The 20,658-nt window shown below is 51.5% G+C and overlaps 2 protein-coding genes across 4 annotated transcripts in view; one reads left to right on the forward strand and one right to left on the reverse strand.

Moving 5' to 3' along the window:
- Tmem120b (transmembrane protein 120B) overlaps positions 1-17,835 on the forward strand; it is a 41,226-nt gene extending 23,391 nt beyond the window's left edge. Inside the window, exons 3-12 of one of the 3 annotated variants that reach the window (XR_003842961.1) lie at positions 752-868; positions 2,932-2,991; positions 3,556-3,651; positions 6,127-6,216; positions 14,562-14,627; positions 15,028-15,089; positions 15,548-15,640; positions 16,160-16,224; positions 16,665-16,774; positions 17,157-17,186. Coding sequence is in view for 2 of the 3 variants with exons in the window: in XM_029533710.1 (XP_029389570.1) it covers positions 752-868; positions 2,932-2,991; positions 3,556-3,651; positions 6,127-6,216; positions 14,562-14,627; positions 15,028-15,089; positions 15,548-15,640; positions 16,160-16,425 (850 nt within the window). In the remaining variant the exon portion in view is untranslated. Of the gene's footprint in view, positions 1-751; positions 869-2,931; positions 2,992-3,555; positions 3,652-6,126; positions 6,217-14,561; positions 14,628-15,027; positions 15,090-15,547; positions 15,641-16,159; positions 16,560-16,664; positions 16,775-17,156 lie in introns of those variants that run through there. The other 2 variants (XM_021186914.1, XM_029533710.1) reach the window with 2 other exon arrangements.
- Rhof (ras homolog family member F, filopodia associated) overlaps positions 17,154-20,658 on the reverse strand; it is a 15,810-nt gene continuing 12,305 nt past the window's right edge. Inside the window, exons 5-6 of the mRNA XM_021187248.2 lie at positions 17,837-20,065; positions 17,154-17,234 (exon numbers count right to left, since the gene is read on the reverse strand). Of these exons, the coding sequence (XP_021042907.1) occupies positions 19,901-20,065 (165 nt within the window). The 3' untranslated portion in view covers positions 17,154-17,234; positions 17,837-19,900. The remainder of the gene's footprint in view (positions 17,235-17,836; positions 20,066-20,658) is intronic.

A 20,658-nucleotide genomic window follows, 5' to 3' on the forward strand; every position in this document is an offset into this window, starting at 1 on the left:
CTCGCATCCTCTTTTTTTTTTTTTTTTTTTTTTTTTGGTTTTTCGAGACAGGGTTTCTCTGGAACTCACTTTGTAGACCAGGCTGGCCTCGAACTCAGAAATCCGCCTGTCTCTGCTTCCCGAGTGCTGGGATTAAAGGCATGTGCCACCACACCCGGCTATATCTGTCATCTTTATCTGTCTGTCTGTCTGTCTCTCTGTCTACACCATCTACCCATCCATCCATCCATCCATTTACATTGAGCCGGTTTCTCCGTGTAGCCCTGGCCGTCTTAAAACTCTCTGTAGACCAGGCTGGTTTTCTACCCAGAGATCTACCTGCCTCTGCCTCCTGAGTGGTAGGATTAAAAGCATGAACCACCACACCCAGCTTACCCCTGCCTCCTAAGTGTTGGGTTTACAAACACGTGCCACCACACCCACCTCCAACTTCTTTAGTTTTGAGAGTTGCCTCTCTCCAAAGGGCAACAGGAAGACCTTGATGGGCCAACTGTCTTTCAGTCAGTCCTCCTTGGAGTGTTTGAGTTCTGTTACAATTGAGGAAAAGAGCTTAGCGGCACAGCTTAGCCAGCTCCCGTGTGCTGAGTAGGACCATTCCAGACGCTTCTCTGCATCTACGAATGTGACCTTTACATAGCTTCTGTTTGTGACGTACCCCGATGTCTTCCTTTTCTGTCGGGAAGGGAGGCAGAGATTGGTGGACGCCACCGAGGTCTCCGGCTACAGGAGCTCAGTATCATTTCCATTACAGGTACAAGCGCCATTCCAGCCATGAGGAGGCGGCGCTCATCCAACAGATGACCGCCAACATTAAGGAGCGGCAGAATGTCTTCTTCGACATGGAGGCCTACCTACCAAAGAAGAATGGGTACGCGAGCCCTCTGATTTCCTGCTGCAGGCCCCCCACGCCCTTCTGGGGTGTGAGAGTCTCCGGAAAGAGAACAGGACATGGAGGTGGTGGTGGGGACACTTTGGTCCCTGTTCCTCCCATTCTAGGAGGAGCTGTGGTCCTTCCCCTGTGGCTGGGAGTGACGTCCCCTAGGGCAACCCTTTTGAGCTGGCACCTGCTACCTGCGTGTGGCATCTGGGGTTGAAGGAAAGTGTTCTCTCTTGGGAGAACCAACATGTAGTGAGTGCATTTTGCATGCCCAGTATTGTCCTGGCCATGCCCATAGCAGCAATGACTTTATCCTCAACAATCTGCTGTATTACATTGAAGTGCCCCCCAACCCCCGTTTGTTTCCCTCAGGGATTAGAACCAGAGTGCCCTGGGATGCTAGGCCTTCTTCTAGACCCAGCTACATCTCAGCTGTCTGTTTGTTTGCTTTTTAAATCCTTTAAGGCAGGGCCTCATTATTTTTGCTCTGGCTAGCCCAGAACTCCCTGTAGACTAGGCTGCCCTTGAACTCAAGGTGATCCTCCTGCCTCTGCCTCCGGAGTGCTGGAATTGCAGGTGTGTACCACACTCTGCCCTTACTTACTTTGGTGTTTGAAGCAGGGTTCAGCCCAGCATGGAGTCAGCTCTTTCGTGAGGAAAGGTTGCTTGTGAGCCTCAGTCAGATGGGTATCGTACAGTAGCCCTGGGACATTGCCACCCACCCCTCCTGGGACATTGCCACCCACCCACCCTGGGACATTGCCACCCACCCTTCCTGGGACATTATCACCCACCCCTCCTTTTTGCCTTTTCCTCTGTATGTGGATTAAACACTTCCCAAGTTAGTCGGACGTCCATTTAACAGCATCTCCTCCATCACCTGAGACCCTCTAGCAGTGTGTTGCCCGGACTCTTTTTCCCCGAGCTCTTCTCTCCGAAGCCTTTTGGGGATGTTGGGTCAGTTGGGAGTCTGTGTGGCATAGCTAGACAACTCAAGGTTGCTTAAGAAATGAGGGATTTGCTGGGCAGTGATGGCGCACGCCTTTAATCCCAGCACTTGGGAGGCAGAGGCAGGTAGATTACTGAATTCGAGGCCAGCCTGGTCTACAAAGTGAGTTCCAGGACAGCCAGTGCTATACAGAGAAACCCTGTCTCAAAAAACCAAAAAAAAAAAAAAAAGAAATGAGGGATTTGTAGCTAGGATATTAGTACAAATATGGACCGGGTGTGGATGTATCCCACCACTTAGATGCTGTGAGAACCCTTCTCTCTGAACTTTCTTTCTTTCTTTTTTTTTTTTTCCTTTGGTTTTTTGAGACAGGGTTTCTCTGTGTAGCACTGGCTGTCCTGGAACTCACTTTGTAGACCAGGCTGGCCTCGAATTCAGTAATCCGCCTGCCTCTGCCTCCCAAGTGCTGGGATTAAAGGCTTGTGCCACCACTGCCTGACTGAGCTTTCTTTTTAACTGTCTTTTCCATTGCATACATTTATTCTGTTCATAGGCAGGCTTTTCCTATAAGCTGTCACCCACCACCACCCCCAGCAATGCTAGTCTTGCTTCTATCTGCCTACCCATTCTAACAGAAAAAAAAAGTCTGGTTCCTCAGTGGTCTTAAGGATTTAAAAACCTAGGGTGGGTTTTCATTGGACTTAGACATTATGTGTGTGTATGTGTGCACACACGCGAATGAGAGAGAGAGGGCACTCATGAGAATGGACTTGGATGTTGAATAATTGTCATTGACTCTTTGGCTGTAGGTTAGTCATTTGGGCTACAGGTTAGTGACATGCTTACATCTGGCTGCAAAGGAGGCTGGGAGATGAGGCCTGTAAGGTAGCTTCAGTGGGGGAGACAGATGGGCATGTGGTCTTGTATGTAGTTACCAGGCTCTGTCCATAGCTAACCGCCGTAGTCAGCCATCGTGAGGCCCACTTGACCACCCGCTTAGCCTCCTTTTATTTATTTATTATTTATTTTTGGCTGTGAGATGCTCAGCGAGCACTCACTAAGCTTGAAAAGTGTTGGTTGTACCCTCACAGGTCTTTCCTTCCAGGCTCTACTTGAATCTGGTTCTTGGCAACGTGAACGTGACCCTCCTCAGCAATCAGGCCAAGTGAGTGTGTGCCCGGATCTCGCCTGACTCTCTTGACTCGGGGACAAGGTTTGAAGCTAGGGTTTCTGCATGGATCAGAACTCATTAGCAGTCGAGACTCTCTGGCTTTCTGACCCTGCCCGCCTCAGTGGGGGAGCCCTTGGGAGAACCCTCTCCTTTCTTACTTTCACAGAGTCGGTCTGTTTGTGGATCTTTCCCACAAGAGCGACATGGACTCTATCCTAAATCTTATCCCAGCATTTGTCCTGGGGAGCAGAGAGTCCAACCGAATCTAGGGGACATTTCCAGCTGCCATTAGCCATAGTTTTTGCTGTAATCTTTAGGTAAGGGTAAAGAAAACTTGGCTGTGACCCTTGTCTGTCCCCAACACGGCCTCAAAGCCCAGGGACAGGGCCCTTTTGTAGTCGGTCCCCTTTCCCTCACTAGATATCACCCGGTTGAAGACGGGGTTCCCCTGTAGATAAATGGACAGGATATGGCAGCAGAGGCAGGGCTAGGGGCTGGCGGGGCCCAGCGGGATGGCAGCGATCTGAGACCACCTCTGGGGGATGTCTGTCATGGCAGGTTTGCTTACAAGGATGAGTACGAGAAGTTTAAGCTCTACCTGACCATAATCCTTCTTCTGGGTGCTGTGGCATGTCGATTTGTCCTTCATTACAGGTAACAGGGCTCAGTGTTACATGTGACAGAGGGCACGGGGGTGGGGGTGGGGTCCCTAGGAAGGCAGAGCTGCTGTAGGCTGGGGAGGGAACAGTTCTGACAGGAAGTCCCTGCTCACCCAATATCCATCTAGCAAGCCTTATGGAATAGCTGCTGCCTGGCCCCGCCTCATGGTGGAGTAGTGGGCAGAGTTTAGTGTGGTTTGTGGGATGTGACACGGCCTCAGCGTGGGGCACAGCACTGACATGCCACAGCATGGATGAGCTTTTACAGCATCATGCTAAGTAAAAGAACACAGGGACACAGGGACATGCATTGTACATGTGCATTAGTATGACATGTCCAGAGGGAGCGGTTCAGAGAGACACACAGTGGGGCAGAACTTGCCAGGGGACGCAGGAATGGGGAATAGCAATTCAAGGGCACCAGTATTTTATTTTATTTTATTACATTTCATTTTATTTTATTTTTTTTTAATAAAGTGTGTGTTTTTCTTTTTTTTTTTTTTTTTTTTTTTAAAGTTCTATTTATTTATTATGTGTAAGTACACTGTAGCTGTCTTCAGACACTCCAGAAGAGGGTGTCAGATCTTGTTACAGATGGTTGTGAGCCACCATGTGGTTGCTGGGATTTGAACTCTGGACCTTTGGAAGAGCAATCGGGTGCTCTTACCCACTGAGCCATCTCACCAGTCCATTTTATTTTATTTTATTTTATTTTATTTTTGAGAATGCTGGAATGCTCTGGAATTAGTCAGCAGTATTACAGAATGAACAAAAGATACCAAACTACATGCTTTTTAAATATTGATTGATTGAGTGAGTGAGTGAGTGCTTTGATACAGGGTCTCTTTGTAGCCCTGGCTGGCCTAGAACTCACTTTGTATACCAGGTGGGCCCAGAATTCACAGTGATCAAGTACTGGGATTAAAGGCGTGTACTACCCAGCCTTCAAATGATATACTTTTTTTTTTTTTTTTTGCTTTTTTTGGAGACAGGGTTTCTCTGTATAGTCCTGGCTGTCCTGGAACTCACTCTGTAGACCAGGCTGGCCTCGAACTCAGAAATCCGCCTGCCTCAATGATATACTTTAAAAAGGGGAATTTTTTTAATGATGTGTGAATTATATCTCAGTTATAAAATAAATAAATCAATAGGGCTGAGGATGTGACCCTGTTGGGCAGCTGCTTGCTTGGTGTGCAAGAAGGCCCTGGTTCAGTCATCAGCACTGGATAAACCAGTGTGGTGGTACACCCCTGTAATACCAGCCCTCAGAGAGTAGAGGCAGGAGGATCAGAAGTTCAAGACCATCACTGACTACGAGAGAGTTGGAGGCCAGCATAGGATATATAAGACAGTTGATACGTAGAAAGATGGATGCTCGAAAAACAAGAAGAGCTAGCCCAGGCTATCTGGATTTAAATCCTGGCCTTGAGGCAGAATGGTTGTATCTGTGGGCAGATTCCCTATGGGGTCCCAGTCTCTCTGTTTGTCAGGCAGTGGCAAGAAGCCACACCTCACAGGGTTATAGCCATTCACTGTGTGATAGTTCCCAGTGTCTGCCCATCACTGATGGAACAGAGAGAGAGGGAGGGAGGGCAGACAGTGCTGAGCTGAGGGTGAAGGAAGGAACCGTATACCACCAGGAGGGTCTGGTCCATTCCCCTCTCTGCTTGGGTTTTCTGCTATAAGCAGAGAGGCAGTCAAGTATGGTTTAGGCATTTGGCCTAAATATCCAGGGTTTATTTCCTGGCGTGCACTTTGCCTAGAGAGTCCAGCTGTTGTCCCAGCGACTTGAATTTCCCAACAAAGGTCCTTGCAGGTTCTTAGTCCACGCCTGCCTGTTGCCTCTGCCTGACTTGTGCCCCCAAGGGCAATGGCTGTGCACACCAGCAAAGCCTGCTCCTCTGCCCCTCCGGAAGAGAGTTGGCATTCTTGGGATGCCATCACAGGCCCTTACACTGAGGCCTCTGGGTTCCTCCCAGGGCAGCCTGTGACGTGGCGTGTTCTGATCCCGTGTCTGAACTTCCCCCCTAGAGCCTGGGCATTTTCCCCTCTGCTTATCCACAAGTCTCCTAAGATCTCTCTAGTGAGGTTTTTGCCAACTAGAAAACAACAGCAGCATGGTCTTTCGCCACTCTGGGGCTGGAGTGAGAGGTCAGGATGTTGCGGGACCGTTGCTGGCTCTGATTTCCGATAATGCTCTTCCAAGCCTCTCATCGCTTTCCCTAGTCACTCATGTTGTATAGCTTAGTTGCACTCCGGTTGCCGTGTGGGCTGGAGGGCCAGGAAGGAGCCTCTGCTAGATCTTGGGATGTGGATGGGGTGAGGTTGAGATGGCCCAGGGTCCGGGCATAGGCAAGAGGAGACACCCTTGATGTGAACTGTTGCGGACACTGGGCAGGTCTGGTCCTGGCTGTCTTTTCAGTGAGGGGAGAGCTCAGACTGTTCCCTGGGGGATGTTTCTTCCAACCAGGGTGACCGACGAAGTCTTCAACTTCCTGCTCGTGTGGTATTACTGCACCTTGACCATTCGGGAGAGCATCCTCATCAGCAACGGTTCCAGGTAACTAGAGGCGTGGCCTGTGGGGACGGACGGTCGGTTGGAGGAACAGGGAGCCGGGGATGCTGACATCCAGGGTGGAAGAGACCGTGTCTGATGCCGTGGGCACAATGACGCCCACTTTATGGTCAGTCTCATGGTGACAAGTGACAGAAACCCCAAGTCAGGCTGATTTATAAAAATACAGGAGGTTCACTGGGACTGACCTTAGGTGCTTTCAAGGTCTCAGACACTGAGTGATCCCCGGTTTCTCTCTCATCCTTCACCCTCCCACTCCGTACTGTCTATTCTTGGGCTCTTTATAAGGCGATCCAACAGCCCTGGGCTTACGCCATCACTCCTAGCAAACAGGGCATGTTTTCTTTCTGCCAAGAGTCTTACCGGCATTGCTCCATTGGCTGGGAGCTGGCACTGGCTGGACCGTATGCCTGTCTCTGAACCAGTCCTTGTTACCAGAGACTGGAAGGCTGTGATTGGCCAGGCTCGAGTGCTGCGGTTATCACAGTTCCAGGGAACTGACTGGGACACTGAGGGAATGAAGAATAGACAAAGACAGTCACATGGACAGACAGACAGACAGACAGACACATAGACGTGCAGAAACAGGTGGACAGGGCTCTCTGATGGAGAATCGGCAGCACCCCAGGAGCTCAGTGTGTTTTTTTATAGAGTTGAACACAGATATGTGGTTATTGCGTACAGCTGGACCAAGGAGACAGGTTTAGCTGATCTCAAGAGGAACAGTGTCTGCAGGGGGGAACAGTCTTCGATCTGTAAATGCCTGGGGGGGAGGGGGGGAGAAAGCTACAGTAGACATTTCTTGCATATACTATCATCTTTTGTAGTTGGACCAGGAAAGAAGGCTTTGCAATTTCTCTGAGCCTAGCCCAGGATGGATTTGCCATTTCCTCCTGGCTTGGAGGTCTTTGATATGGGCTCACCTTCTCCTAGATCCATCAGCAACACAGATGCAAGTGTCGGGAGTGGGGTGGGTCCCCAGAGGAACATTGTTACTGTCGGGATGAGTGGACTTTGGTGAAAGGAGCAGAAAGGAAAGTCTTGCACAAGAGATGGGGGTCTTGTGGAAACACTGCCTTGTAGTTTCTCAGGGGGTCTCTGAGCAGCTCTAGAGCACCGGGCAGGCCATGGTCCCTCTCTGTTCTGTTTCAGTGTCCCCTGGGAGAGTCGCCGTGTCTCAGTGTCTGAATCTAGGCATAAGGAGGTCCCCAGTGGTCCTGAATTCAGGAACCCACCTGATTTCTTCATCTTCTATCAGCTCTACCTGCCTGAGAGCAGAGTCCTGGGACCCAGTCAAGATCCATGACTTGGGGACTGGAGAGATGGCCCAGCAGTTAGGAGCATTTTCTACTCTTAGAGAGGACCCATGTTTGGTTCCCAACATCTACAGCTGGCACGATTGTGGTTGGCAAAGGCTCTTGGTAAAAAACCTGACCGTCACCTGACCTGTTCCCGGGACTCACAAAGTGGCAGGGGAAAACCAACCATATTCTCTCACCTATGATAAATAAATACATACATAATTAAGATATTTTTAAAAGAGCCGTAATATGCTAAGAGCAGTAGTATACGCCTTTACTCCCAGCACTGCGGAGGCAGAGGCAGGTGGATCTCTTGTGAATTCCAGGTCTGCCAGGGCTACACATAGTGAGATCCTGTCTCAAAAAAGGAAAAGAAAAAAAAAAAAAATCCACGACTTGCCACCGTGGGACCTGTTTTCTAAAAGTTCAATTCCTTTTTTTTTTTTTTTTTTTTGGTTTTTTTTCGAGACAGGGTTTCTCTGTATAGCCCTGGCTGTCCTGGAACTCACTTTGTAGACCAGGCTGGCCTCCAACCCAGAAATCCGCCTGCCTCTGCCTCCCAAGTGCTGGGATTAAAGGTGTGCACCACCATGCCCAGCTCTTCTTTTCTTTTGAGTCTTCACTGTAACGCAGACTGGGTTTTCCCTGCTTAACCTCAGTGGCTGAGGTTAAAGGTGTGTACCACCATGTCTGGCAACAGTTCTCTCTCTTTTTTTTTTTTTTTGATAGTTGTTGAAACAGGGTCTCACTATGTAGTCCTGGCTGGCCTGGAACTAGCTACGTAGACTAGGCTGGCCTTGAACTCACAGAGAGATCCCTTTTCTTCTAGCTCTCAAATGTCGGGATGAAATTCATGTGCCACCACACCAAGTTCTTTTCTCCCTCCCCTTCTTCTTTGACTTTCTGGTTACCTGCTCTCCTCCTGTCCCCATGGGCTTACTGTCAGTCTCATTGTTTCTGTTGAACTCATTCAGAGTAGGGGGGGCGAGGGTGGGAGAGGGTGGTGGGCGAGAGATGGCTCACTGGTTAAGAGCATGAGACCTGGAGTTCGATTCCAGCACTCACATCGGGCAGCTCACACTGCCCGTAACTCCAGCTCCAAGGGATTCAACACTTGGGCAATGAACGTTTGTGCACACATGGGTGGATGGATGGATGGATGGATATATAGATATAGATATACAGAGAGAGAGACAAAGGACTACTGAGAGCATGTTGGTAGTAGTTAGTTTGTTTTTGTGTTTGCTTTAGTACATTTAGCTGCGAACTGGCCGTTACCGGAGAGAAAGGGACATGAGAAAGAAGTACATGAGAGGGTCCCCTGGAAAGCTGAGTCTCACCAGGGGCACTAAGGTGTCAGCTGGGTGGAGTTCCAGACCACACCTTACTTGCCTCAGTTGAGCAGGAGCGTTCCTGGGTTCCTTGGGACCGGTATGATTGCTTTTGCTGTGTTTGTAGTTCTGCCCTGCCCGCGCCCCCACGTCCCCTCGGCTCTAGACGCTGGGTTAGAGATTTTGCGATGTCACCCCCTTTGTCTCTAGGGATCACTCACAGACTTATGGGGGGGGGCTGTTTGGTTTATTTTGTTTTTGTTTGTTTGTTTGTTTGTTTGTTTTGAAACAGGGTTTCTCTGTGTAGCTCTGGCTGTCCTGGAACTCACTCTGTAGACCAGGCTGGCCTTGAACTCAGAGATCCGCCTACCTCTGCCTCCCAAGTGCTGGGATTATAAAGGTGTGAGCCACCACTGCCTGGCACAAACTTTTTAAAACGCGGCTTTCCTACACATTCCCATGCAGTAGTGGAACTAGAATTCAAGCCCCAGGGAAGGAGAACCTGGAATAGACCCAGTGGGTTTCTAGAATGATTGACAGGAGCTGTGGCCAGTCTGTGGGGAGGCGGAGCAAGGCAGGTGGGCAACTCCATCTTAATTTAACATTAATTTTATTGTCTATTTATGTATTGTTTGTGTGTATGTGGGAAGTGCATATGCAACCATGTTCATCTTAATTTTTATATTTGTTTTCTTATAGGTATATGTAGGCATGCATTTACAGCTTCATACATCTTATTTTTTACATTTTTTTATTGTCTGTATGTGGGTGGGTGTGCATATGCAGTTGGGTCTTCATTATTTATTTGTTTTTGTTTTTGTTTTTTGATTTATTTATTATTATATGTAAGTACACTGTAGCTGTAGCTGTCTTCAGACACACCAGGAGAGGGCGTCAAATCTCATTACAGGTGGTTGTGAGCCACCATGTGGTTGCTGGGATTTGAACTCAGGACCTCTGGAAAAGCAGTCAGTGCTCTTAACCACTGAGCCATCTCTCCAGCCCGGGTCATCGTTTTTTAAAATTTACTTTATTTAATGGTCTGTGAGTCTGTGGACATGCACATGCTGCCGTGTGTGTGTGTGTGTGTGTGTGTGTGTGTGTGTGTGTGTGTGTGTGTGAAATACAGCGCGCAGCCCGTGGTAGGCGGTAGTCTCCTTCCCCAGGAAGGCCCTGGGGATTGAATTTAGGTCCCCTCCCACTGAGCCATCCCTCTGGTCTGTTGTCCACCCCTTAAGCACCACAGGGCCTGTGCAGGGCTGGTACCCAGTAAGCATTCCATAAGCCTTGCTGAGATGAATGAAATCTGGGCCCTTCAGTGCTGAGAGGAATTTGGGGGCTATGTAGGTATCCTGGGACAGCAGACCTGAACCACACGGGCCTCCCGTGATGGGCTCCTAGAAGCACGAACTGTAAACTCCGTCTGTCCATGTTCCTGCTTTGTACCTGGGGGTCATGGAAAGCAGGTCTGGGGTTAGGGGGGGCGGGCGGGGACTGTCCTACTTTGAGATGGAGCTATTGTGAGTCTCATACCTTCCCCAGCTGGTGTGACTCATTAACTCACTAAACAGCCACCTTCCCTTTCCTTTTGCAAATGTTGGAAATGCACCTAACAGGGACCAAATCTGAAGGGCGTTTACTGCTCTTTATCTGGGAAGTTTAAGGAGGCAAGAAGGGCTCTGGCAGTGTCAGTAGACCCACTGGCTGCGTGCTTTCCCCAGGTTCTCTCCCCACAGCCCAGGCTGCCTTCCCATTTCATCCACAATGCTGGATCAGGCTATCTTCCCATCATTCCCACAGAGCCAGCGGGAGTCTTGACACAGACTTCTGATTGGCTAGGCTTGAGTCACTTGCTGACTTCCAAGCCAATCACTGTGCCGGGCTGGCTCTGAGCCGCCTGTCCAGAGAGATTCCTCCTCTCCATTTAAACCCCTGACTGGTTGAGGTGCTGCCCCCATAAGAAAGCAGAGACCTGGGAGGCGGAATGGCTGATGATTGACAGATGGCAAACGATCCTTCCCTTCTGACTCAGAATGACCGCAAGGAGCAAGCCATGGCCCCGGCTCCCACTGTTTTTGTTTGTTTGTTTGCTTTGTTTTAGGGGCTAGACTTAGAACAAACATTTCCCGCAGAAGTCATCCCACTGGCTCTCCTGAAAATCCAAAAGCACAAAGCAAGAGGCCACCTGGCGCTAAGCAGTGCGCCTAGTGCACCCTCTGCTTATAATGCAGGCTAACGTGTCCTGCAGGGAGAAGCGATGGGCTGTCCCCCCGCACAGCCCAGCAACCAGTACATTCTGTCCCGACATTCCAGACACAAGTGTACCTGCTCTTCCCGGAGCCCACAATGCCCTTGCAAGCTGCATTTCCATAGCAAACGGGTCCAGAAAGTGATACCTAAGTGATCCAGGTCTAGTAGGGGGTGAAACAAAGGTCTACAATTCATTGTAGTGCTGGTTTCCCAGCTGAGGAAACACTTAAACCCACTGAATCGTGTAGTATCTAAATTCTGTTACAATGAAAACTGTTACATAAGCAGAGAATCCTCCCAGAGCCTTGGGCTATGGAGGGGACCGTGCTCACGAATGTGAAGGCGGGAGGAAGGTGGATCTCTAATTCCACCCGATGTCGCCGAGCTGTGTTTATTGGTGGCATCTGTCAGAGCTGGGCTCCGGGCACAGCGAGCTGTGAAATTAAAAGCCCCTGCTCAGTCAGGCTTGTTGCCCGGGGTCTGCATCCAGCTAGAGCTGCTCCCACACCAGGAGAGTGAGTCTCTCAGGGGAGCTTTCGCAGTAGGACAAAGGGGGCCCCGGGGCAGCCAAGATCTGAGGGCTGTGGCACGGCCTCCCTCGAAAAGCTCTGGGGAGGTTGCAGCGAGACCTCTTGGTTGCTGGTTAAGTGGAAAGTCTGAAATCTGGCAAACTGCCTTGACTGTTAAGAAACTGGAGCCAGAGTCCTTTAGAATCTGAAAGGCTGAAGGTACATTAGGACTGCTGGGGACAAAGAGGTACATGGCTTACCCTGACCCCCTCGGAGTACGGAGCCATGCATAAGCGGGTGCTTACAGAGGCCAAAGGTGTTGGATCGGCCAGAGCTTGAATTATAGGTGGTTGTGAGACACCGAATTGACACCTAATGTGGATCCTGGGAGCTGAACTTGGGTCCCTTGGGAGAGCAGCAAGAATTCTTTTTTTAAAAAAAAAAAAACAACAAAACATTTATTTATTATTATATGTAAGTACACTGTTGCTGTCTTCAGACACACCAGAAGAGGGCATCAGATCTCCTTATGGGTGGTTGTGAGCCACCATGTGGTTGCTGGGATTTGAACTCAGGACCTTCAGAAGTGCAGTCAGTGCTCTTAACTGCTGAGCCATCTCTCCAGCCCCAGCAGCAAGAATTCTTTACCCCTGAGCTCTCTCTTAGCTCCTTTCTTTCTATTTGAGACAGGGCCTTGATGTGTTGTCCAGACAGGCCTTGAATTTATGTGTCACCATGCCTGGCTTCAGGCTACTTCTCTCAACAGCCACAGGTCTCCGACATTGCCTCATTCATGGTGTTCATGGTGTTTACCATAGAGCCACGTCAGCTGCACGTGGTAGATTCTTCTTCCTGTTGAGAAGAAAGCCTTAGTCACCTCTTCCCCCAATGGCCGATTCGCAAGGTCCCCCCCCCCTGTTTTTTTTTCTTTTTTGGAGACAGGGTCTCACTGTGTAGACCCAGGCTGGTCTTGAGCTCACAGAGATCAGCCTGCCTCTGCCTCCTGAGTGCTGGGATTGGGGAGAGAGCACCTTGGATCCATCTCCTTAATCCTCTCTAAAGAGGGTTCTGAAGAGAAGATCAGGGCTCCCCAGTCCCATGGCCTCGAAGGAGCTTACAGCTCCCAGGAGCTTTTTACAAAGCAGGTTGCTACAGTGTGTCGGAGAGCAGTTCCCAGAGGCCTGAAGCAGACCTGGGCACTTAGAAGTTTGAGGACCCAGCTCCTTTTTTCTGGGGTGACTCTGATGCCGAGGTGGATATAACTAGGTTCAGGAACCCCAAGCTGAAGGGGCCCCAGTTTCTCACAGTAAGATTCCCTACAACTCTTAACCGAATGCAAGGCCAGGCCTGGATCTTGGACAGATTAGTAGATAAACTTGGTATATATGGAAGACGCTACTGTAGTGTCATATCTGTGCCTGTATTGGCAAACGCGAGCACACACATGCGCAATACATGTGTGTTGATTACACATTCACTAAGCAGCTTCACTGTTTCCACAGGTGAGCAACACAGACACACCCTCCCCTGCTCCTCTGGGGCATCTGTCTGTATAGGAAAGAGGCTCAGATGACAGATGAGAAACAATCGCACATAATAAACACCATGAAGAAAATGAAGCCGGGGCTGGAAAGGTTACTCAGCAGTTAAGAGCACTACCTTCTTTAAGAGCACCCGGATTCAACTCCCAGCACCCACACAGAAGCTCACAACCGTCTGTAACTCTAGTTCTGCAGAATCCAACACTCTTTCCTAGCTCGCTCTCTCTCTCTCTCTCTCTCTCTCTCTCTCTCTCTCTCTCTCTCACACACACACACACACACACACACACAGCACATAGACATCATGCAGACAAAACACTCATACATAAAATTAAAAAAAAAAAAAAAAAAAGAAGCCGGATGTGATGGAACTTACTCGCCTTTAATCTCAAAACTTGGCGGGCAGAACCCGAGTATCTCTGAGTTCCAGGCCATCATGGTCTACACAATGAGCTACAACAGTGAGACCTTGCCTAAAGAAAAAGGGGGGCTGGAGAGATGACTCAGCAGTTAAGAGCACAGGCTGCTCTTCCAGAGGTCCAGAGTTGTAATGGGATCTGATGCCCTCTTCTGGTGTGTCTGAAGACAGTGACAGTGTATTCACATACATGAAATAAATAAGAAAGAAAAGAAAGTCAGACTTGTATGGTTGTAGAATGCCTGTTGTAGAGATGTTTTAGGCAGTGTAGTCAGGACAAGGCTTTTGGGGGAATTGACATTGAATCTGAAACTCACGTTGGGACCCCAGAGCCTGGCAAGGAAAGAAAACAGGAGCCTAAGGACAGTGTGTACAAAAGACCTCTTGTTGCCCCAGGATACACACACTGGGCATCTTAACCAACAAAGAGTGCTTTCCTGTAGCTCTGGGAGCTGGATGTCCTCCATCAGGTATCACCAGTGCTGATGGAGGCTTGGGCCTCCTTCCTGTCATACAGATGACTGACAACCTTCCCATCCTATGCTCTGTACAGCCCTCCCTCTGGTCTGTCTCTTACAGAGACACTAGGTCAAAGATCCTCTATCCTTTGCTTGTATCCCTTTAGCCTCGCCAGATACAGTCACACCGGAAGGATGAGGAGGTTAAGACGCAACGTAGAAGTTTTGAGATGTAGTTCAGTCCAGCATAGACCCTAGGCTTGGGGTATCTCAGTGCTGGGGAGCTGAAGAGGTGGGGCTTGAGGGTCCTGTGCGGATAAGGATGTGTTCCGTAAGTCACAGAAACTCCCGGACACCAGAGCAGGTCCCTGGACTAGTCTGCGAGTAGTTTGGGTTTCTGCAGGGAGAGTTGAGGCATGGTTTGGCCCGTTTCTCAGCCCCTGCTCATGGAGGCCAGGAAGCTGAGAGCTGCCTGCATGTCTCTCTCCATCTTAGTTCCTTCCTTTCTCTCTCCTCACCAAGAATCAAGGGCTGGTGGGTGTCTCACCATTATGTCTCCACGTTCCTGTCTGGAGTGATGCTGACTTGGTAAGTCTTCCCCCGTGACCTCGGTCTGCTGGAGTCAAGAGCAAGGGGCTGGTACGTGGGGAAGGGGTTCTCAAAACTGACTGGCGGGTCGGGAGAGCAAGTGTTAACTGAAAACCTGGCTGGAGGCCCGGCTGCCAGGGTCCTGCGGAGCCAGCTGGGAGCTTTCTGGGGACTAGTTCAGTTTCTGTTGGCTGGGGCAGAGGTGACAGGGGAACAGCACGGGGAAGGAGAGTGACCACGATGTCCCTTCATTCTAGAAAGGGTGATTGATGGGTGTGGTCCAGTCAGCTCGAGGACAAAGGACAGAAATGCTCTCTTCCTTTTGGGGTATGGGTGAATGCCTGGTTTTACAGCGTGTCCCCCATTCTGTTTTGTTTTTTTTTTTTCTTTTGTTTTCCAGGCCAAATGGACTAATTTACCAGAAGTTTAGAAATCAGTTCCTAGCGTTCTCCATTTTTCAGAGTGAGTGCTGGAGCCCAGCTTAGTGGGAGGGACCTGATTTCCCAAGATCTGCTTGCTCTCTCTCCTCGTTCCCATATCCCTCAGAGCACAGACAGCTCAGACATGTAATGACCCAGCCAAGCACTGACCAGATTAGAAACCTCTAGACTTGGCAGTAGGCACTCAATATACGCTTCTCAGAAGGCGAGCTGTAGGGGATTATCCTGGGTGCAGCGGGCAACCTAAAACGCGGGCCCCACGCAGAGGGAACACAGCTGCTGAAAAACCGAGGCAGCCACATAGATGTATAGCTGTGGCAAATTATTAAAAACCAGAGCTAAAGCTGGTCACCAGGAGGCTCGCCCTACCCCTCTGCCCAGCCCACCCACACCCAGTCTGCTTGTAAGGATGGAGGATTTCGGGGAGATGCCATGGGTAGGATGTTTTCCCTTGAGCCCGGGTTCTGTGCTCCCCTGCAGGCTGCGTTCAGTTTCTACAGTACTATTACCAGCGGGGCTGTCTCTACAGACTGCGGGCCCTGGGGGAGAGGAACCACCTGGACCTCACCGTGGGTGAGTCGCTGGGTAGTGGGTGGGGCTGGGAAGGCGGTCCTCCTCCCTCCAGTGGAGGAGGGACAGCAACAGAAGGGCTTCAGACCTCCATACGGCCGAGCAGAGGCTGATAACCTTTATCCACTTGCTGCTCATAATTGATCGGGGGGGGGGGGGTTGCTGTTTCAGCCACCCCGAGCGTGGTAGCGACAGGGTTCTAGGCCCCTCAGTGGCTGGGCCTCAACTCTACCCTCTGGAATGCCTATCTTTCTGGTCTGAATTTTATACTACACACAATGACACAGTGTGAGGCCAGCCAGGTGTGGCGGAGCCTGTCAAGTTCCTGCTACTCGGTTGGCTGAATTGGGAAGGATCACTTGAACCCAGAAGTTTGAGGTCAGCTTGGACAACAGAGAGACCGACCGTGTGGGTTTTTTTTTTTTTTAAAACACGCATGCGCACACCACACACACACACACACACACACACACACACACACACACACACACGTATGTACTCACTCTCTCTTCTTCCCTACAGAGGGGTTCCAGTCCTGGATGTGGCGGGGCCTCACCTTCCTCCTGCCTTTCCTCTTCTGTGGCCATGTGAGTCCTTCTGTTTGTGGGTACCACTGTCAGGGATGGCCCCTGGGAACAGAAGATCTTTGGGGCTCCCCTCCCTCACAAGGTCTCTGTCTCCGGTATCTGGGACAAGGTACCCATCCATGCAAATATCACCCAAACCTAGCTCCCCATGATGACACATTTAATGCCGGAGCCCCACAGCTTCCGGGGGGGGGGGGCTGAGGGCTTCCCCGCTGCTTGCGGTCACAGCACAGGATGGGCCATTCTCCCTGAAGGAGAGGCAGGAAGCCTCAGGTAGCCCCCGGGGCCCCCTTTCCTCAGGATCTAGGACTTGCTGTGTCCGAGACACCTGCATTTCCACGGGATAGGGATGTCCACGTCTTGGGATGTTGCGGGGGTGGGGTGGGGTGGGGTGGGACAGGCCTGGTCCATCTCCCTGGCTTTTCCACATGGACCTGCAGGGAAACTGATGGGTGAGGGGTGCCTGTCTCCCTGTCTCCAGTTCTGGCAGCTCTACAATGCCGTCACCCTGTTTGAGCTCTCTACCCATGAAGAATGCAAAGAATGGCAGGTATAGTCTGTCCGTCCGTCCGTCCGTCCGTCCCTCCCACCCTCCCTCCATGTGTCTGTCTCCCTGGCCAAAGGGAAGCAGCTGAGCTGCCCCAGGAGAACTCTGTCGAACCCTAGTCAACTGGGAAGGGGTTCAATAGTGCAAGGGGGTCCCGCCAGTGTCTCTGAACGAAGGGTCATCCCATCGAACCCTCTTCTTGAGCCCTACCTGATTGGGGGCCCACCTCATTACCTGCTGCCACCATTTGCTGGCCATTCCTGTAGCTTGCCCGAGAGTCTGGGGTTGAGGCTCTCGTGGAGGGTTCTTCCTCAGAGGAACTGACTTCTCTTCCTTCCTTCCCTGCCCTGGGCCTCGCGGGATGCTGCCCTCTGGATGGGACCAGGTATTCGTGCTGGCTCTCACCTTCCTCATCCTCTTCCTGGGCAATTTCCTGACCACACTCAAAGTCGTCCACGCCAAACTCCACAAGAACAGAAACAAGACGAAGCAGCCATGAACCTCTGGACCCTTGTGCCACCTGGGGGCCTTGGACCTAAGACTGCTGGGCGTTCCAGTTAGCACCCTGGCTGCCGGTCAGCGGTAGCCGTGGGCAGCAGCATCTCAGGGGCCAGCAGCATCACTGGGAGCAGGGCCACAACCCTGGTCCCCGGCAGACAGGAGGAATGTGAAGGCCGCCTGTGCGCGCAGTATTAACCTGTCCCAGCTCCCTATTTATAACATATTTAATATCGGGGCTTCCCTGCTTCCCTGGAATTTGAGGCCTGGAATCCGAGGCCTGCCCTCCCCGGAGCTCTGTGTAATGGCGGTGGGCAGGCCTGTGTCTGTCTTCCAGGGAGGGGCCAGAAGCCTCAGGGAACCCCTCTCTCCCTACTCCTATCATTTGAATCCCTCACTGGGGTTGGCTTTAGCCAACCTGCTACTGACTGTGTCCCAGGCACTGGGTGGAATGAAACTTCGAGCATCCTGTGGAGCCTCCCCTGTCCTGGGCCACCACCTCTGCTGTAAGCCTCCCACAGCCCCACCCCTGCGGTGGACAAATATTTAAGTTCTCAGAGAACCTACCTGTCTGGTCTCTTGCCTCGCGGTCTCTTGCCTCATGGTCTCCCTCTGACCACTGCGGGGAAAGTGATGCAGCCAACCTCCTTGGGACCTCCATGTGGCAGGGTGTTAAGGACAGCCTCCACCAGAGGGCGCCCAGCCTCTGGGTTGTCAGAGTTCCGGCACCCTCCAGCCACCTTCACAGACTTGCTGAGAGAACTTGGCCTAGGAGCCAGACCCTCCTTGCGACTGGAACTTCAGCCATTCGGAGGTCACCCATCCCCTTCCTCTCTTCATCTCAGAGGTTCTTGTTTGCGCTCAGGAAGGGGAGAAGTGGAAGGGTTTCAGTGGGCTCAGGCCAGGGTGTGACCCTGTGAGGTCCAGGCAGCAGAAAGAGTAGAGGGGCAAACAGTTCCAGATTGAGTGTTGTGTCCCAAACAGACGCGACGTCACGGCTGGTGGCCTCAGACACGTTTCATTCGGTCCTCACAGGACTTAATGAGACCTTGCCTCCTCCGTGGTGCGATTCGACATAAGAATCCAGATTTCTGTTTACCTTACAAAAACTAAGAAGGCCTGGCAAATTCCCAAAAGGCAAGAGCAGGCACGTGCCCCTGTTTGCCACAGCCCGCCCCTCCCTTCATGCCTGCCCTATTTCTGCCCTTGGTCTCCTGTCCCCAGATCACCTGGCCTGTCCTTTGCAGGTACCTGGGATTGTGGCAGATTAGGAGCCAGCAAAGATCTCCCCTTAAAAGCCCAGAAGATGAGTATCTTGGGCTTTGTGGGCTAGTCCTGTGGCAGCTTGAGCCTGCAGTTGTAGAGCAAAAACTGCCATCACATGATTGTGGCTGTTCAATAAAACTTTATTTACAAAACCAAGCAGCCGGCCACATGTGGCCCACAGGCTGTGGGTTGCTGACCGCTGGATTCTGAGAGGACAAGAGGTCCTTGGTTGGCTCCGCAGGGGACAGCAGAGCCTTGGAGCATTTGGGGAAGGGGACCAAGTCAAGTGGCGCTGGGGTCAGGGGCCAGCCAAGGCCATGGTTTCTTCTCGGACCGTGCCTTTCATCTTGGAGGCACTAAACCTACCTGGTATACCGGGCTTGAACAGTTCTGAAAGGCAGACTCTAGACCGTCCAGGAAGAGGGTCAGGACTCAAGACTTTGGCTGTCGGAGACAGTCAGCAGGCTAGTTCTGAGAAATTGTCCAGCGTGGCCAGGGGTGGCCATGTCAGTTTTGGAGTGAGGCAGAGGTAGGCCACTCCTGAGCTCTACCTCCAGTAGAAGCAGAAAGTGAGTGGACTGGTGAGGAGCTTGACTGATGACCCATTTTCAGGTGGGCCATAGTCTAGGGAGAGAGCCCCATTTGCTGGCGGTCCCTAATGGTGGGATGAGCCCGACCATCAGGAGTTTCCAGTAGAAGTCGGCTGGGGAGTTGGAGGTCAGATGTGGAGCAGGGGTCAGATGGATGGGCTGGCTGGCCTGAGTATATTTTGACATTTTGAGAGATTGTTTCTTCTCCCTCTGAACATACGTCTCAGGCTGTGACCAAGCCCGAGACAGAAGTCCTCGGTGTGGTAGGGAGGGAGAAGCTGGTACCAGACCCACATCCGGCTTGATGCCTGTGTTCTCCTGATAGGCTGTGGTCTCCAGGTTCCTGAGGGGAAGCAGGAAGGGGCTGGAGGATGTAGCCGAGCCTATCTCAGGAGCTCAGGGAGACCGTGACAGAAAACAGTGTGCTTGGGACTCTCGTGGACAGCGTTGCGTATCCATGCCTACCCACAATTCCTGGTGCCAGTTCTGAGTTTCAGGCATGAATTGGGTTTGGAAAGGGAGAGACACGCATGGATGGGGGCAAAGAGGAGCTGTGACAAGGGCCCTCCTGTGGCCTGGGACAAGTGCCAGTCTCGGTGTAGAGGAACATTGGTGGGTCTGGCACTCTCATTCACTAGTGCACTACAGCCTGAATCCCAAAGGGGCCATTCCAGAATGTTCTGAGAGTCTAGCCCCAGATGCCAGACACTGTAAGAGGAACCTGGGCCTGGGTCCCTGGCTATAATAGTTCCAAGCAGGCCCTCTGTCCCCAGGGTCACAGCAGCAGGCAGACCCTGTGTTTTTTCTGTTTCTGTGCTTTCTTCAGGGCACTGAGGGCCACCTTGGCAGATTCCCTGAAGACGTCTTCCACGTTCTCTCGAAACTTGGCAGAACATTCCAGATAGAGTGCCCCTCGAATCTGTTCACAGGCATTCAGGCCCTGAGGTGGAGGGGGGGGAAGAGGCAGTGTTAATTAGGTGTGGGGGGTTGTGGTCTCCTGACCCCCCTCAGAGTCTTAAAAGTTTGGGGCTCACTCTGGAGGCTCTCCAGAGTTGGTGGGGAACCGTCTCTGTTCCAGCACTGGCCAGTTTGGTGTTCGCATGACTGGATGCAAGAAGCCCACTAACTGGCCCCCACCTGTCCCTTCTTCTCCCTAGCTTTCAGCAGAGAGGGGAGCGGAATTCTGAGGAGGCATTGAGGGCTAGCTGCCACTCGTGCTTCTGCAGCGACTTGAGTGTACTGGTGGAGTGAAATAAAAATCTTGGCTCTATTATCATTAGTACCTGTCCTTTATATGAGACAGGGCCTCACTGTGTAGCCCTGGCTGGCCTGGAACTCACACTGTCAACCAGGCCGAGGGCTGGGGTTAAAGCTGGGCGCCACCATGTGCAGTATTCGACCCTTGTTTGCTTCAGTTCCCCCCAAAAGCTGATAAGGCACTCCAGTTGAGAACGGGCCTGCCGGGCGTGGTGGCGCACGCCTTTAATCCCAGCACTTGGGAGGCAGAGGCAGGCGGATTTCTGAGTTCGAGGC

Source organism: Mus pahari, chromosome 23 (assembly GCF_900095145.1).
Source record: "Mus pahari chromosome 23, PAHARI_EIJ_v1.1, whole genome shotgun sequence".
NCBI lineage: Eukaryota > Metazoa > Chordata > Mammalia > Rodentia > Muridae > Mus > Mus pahari.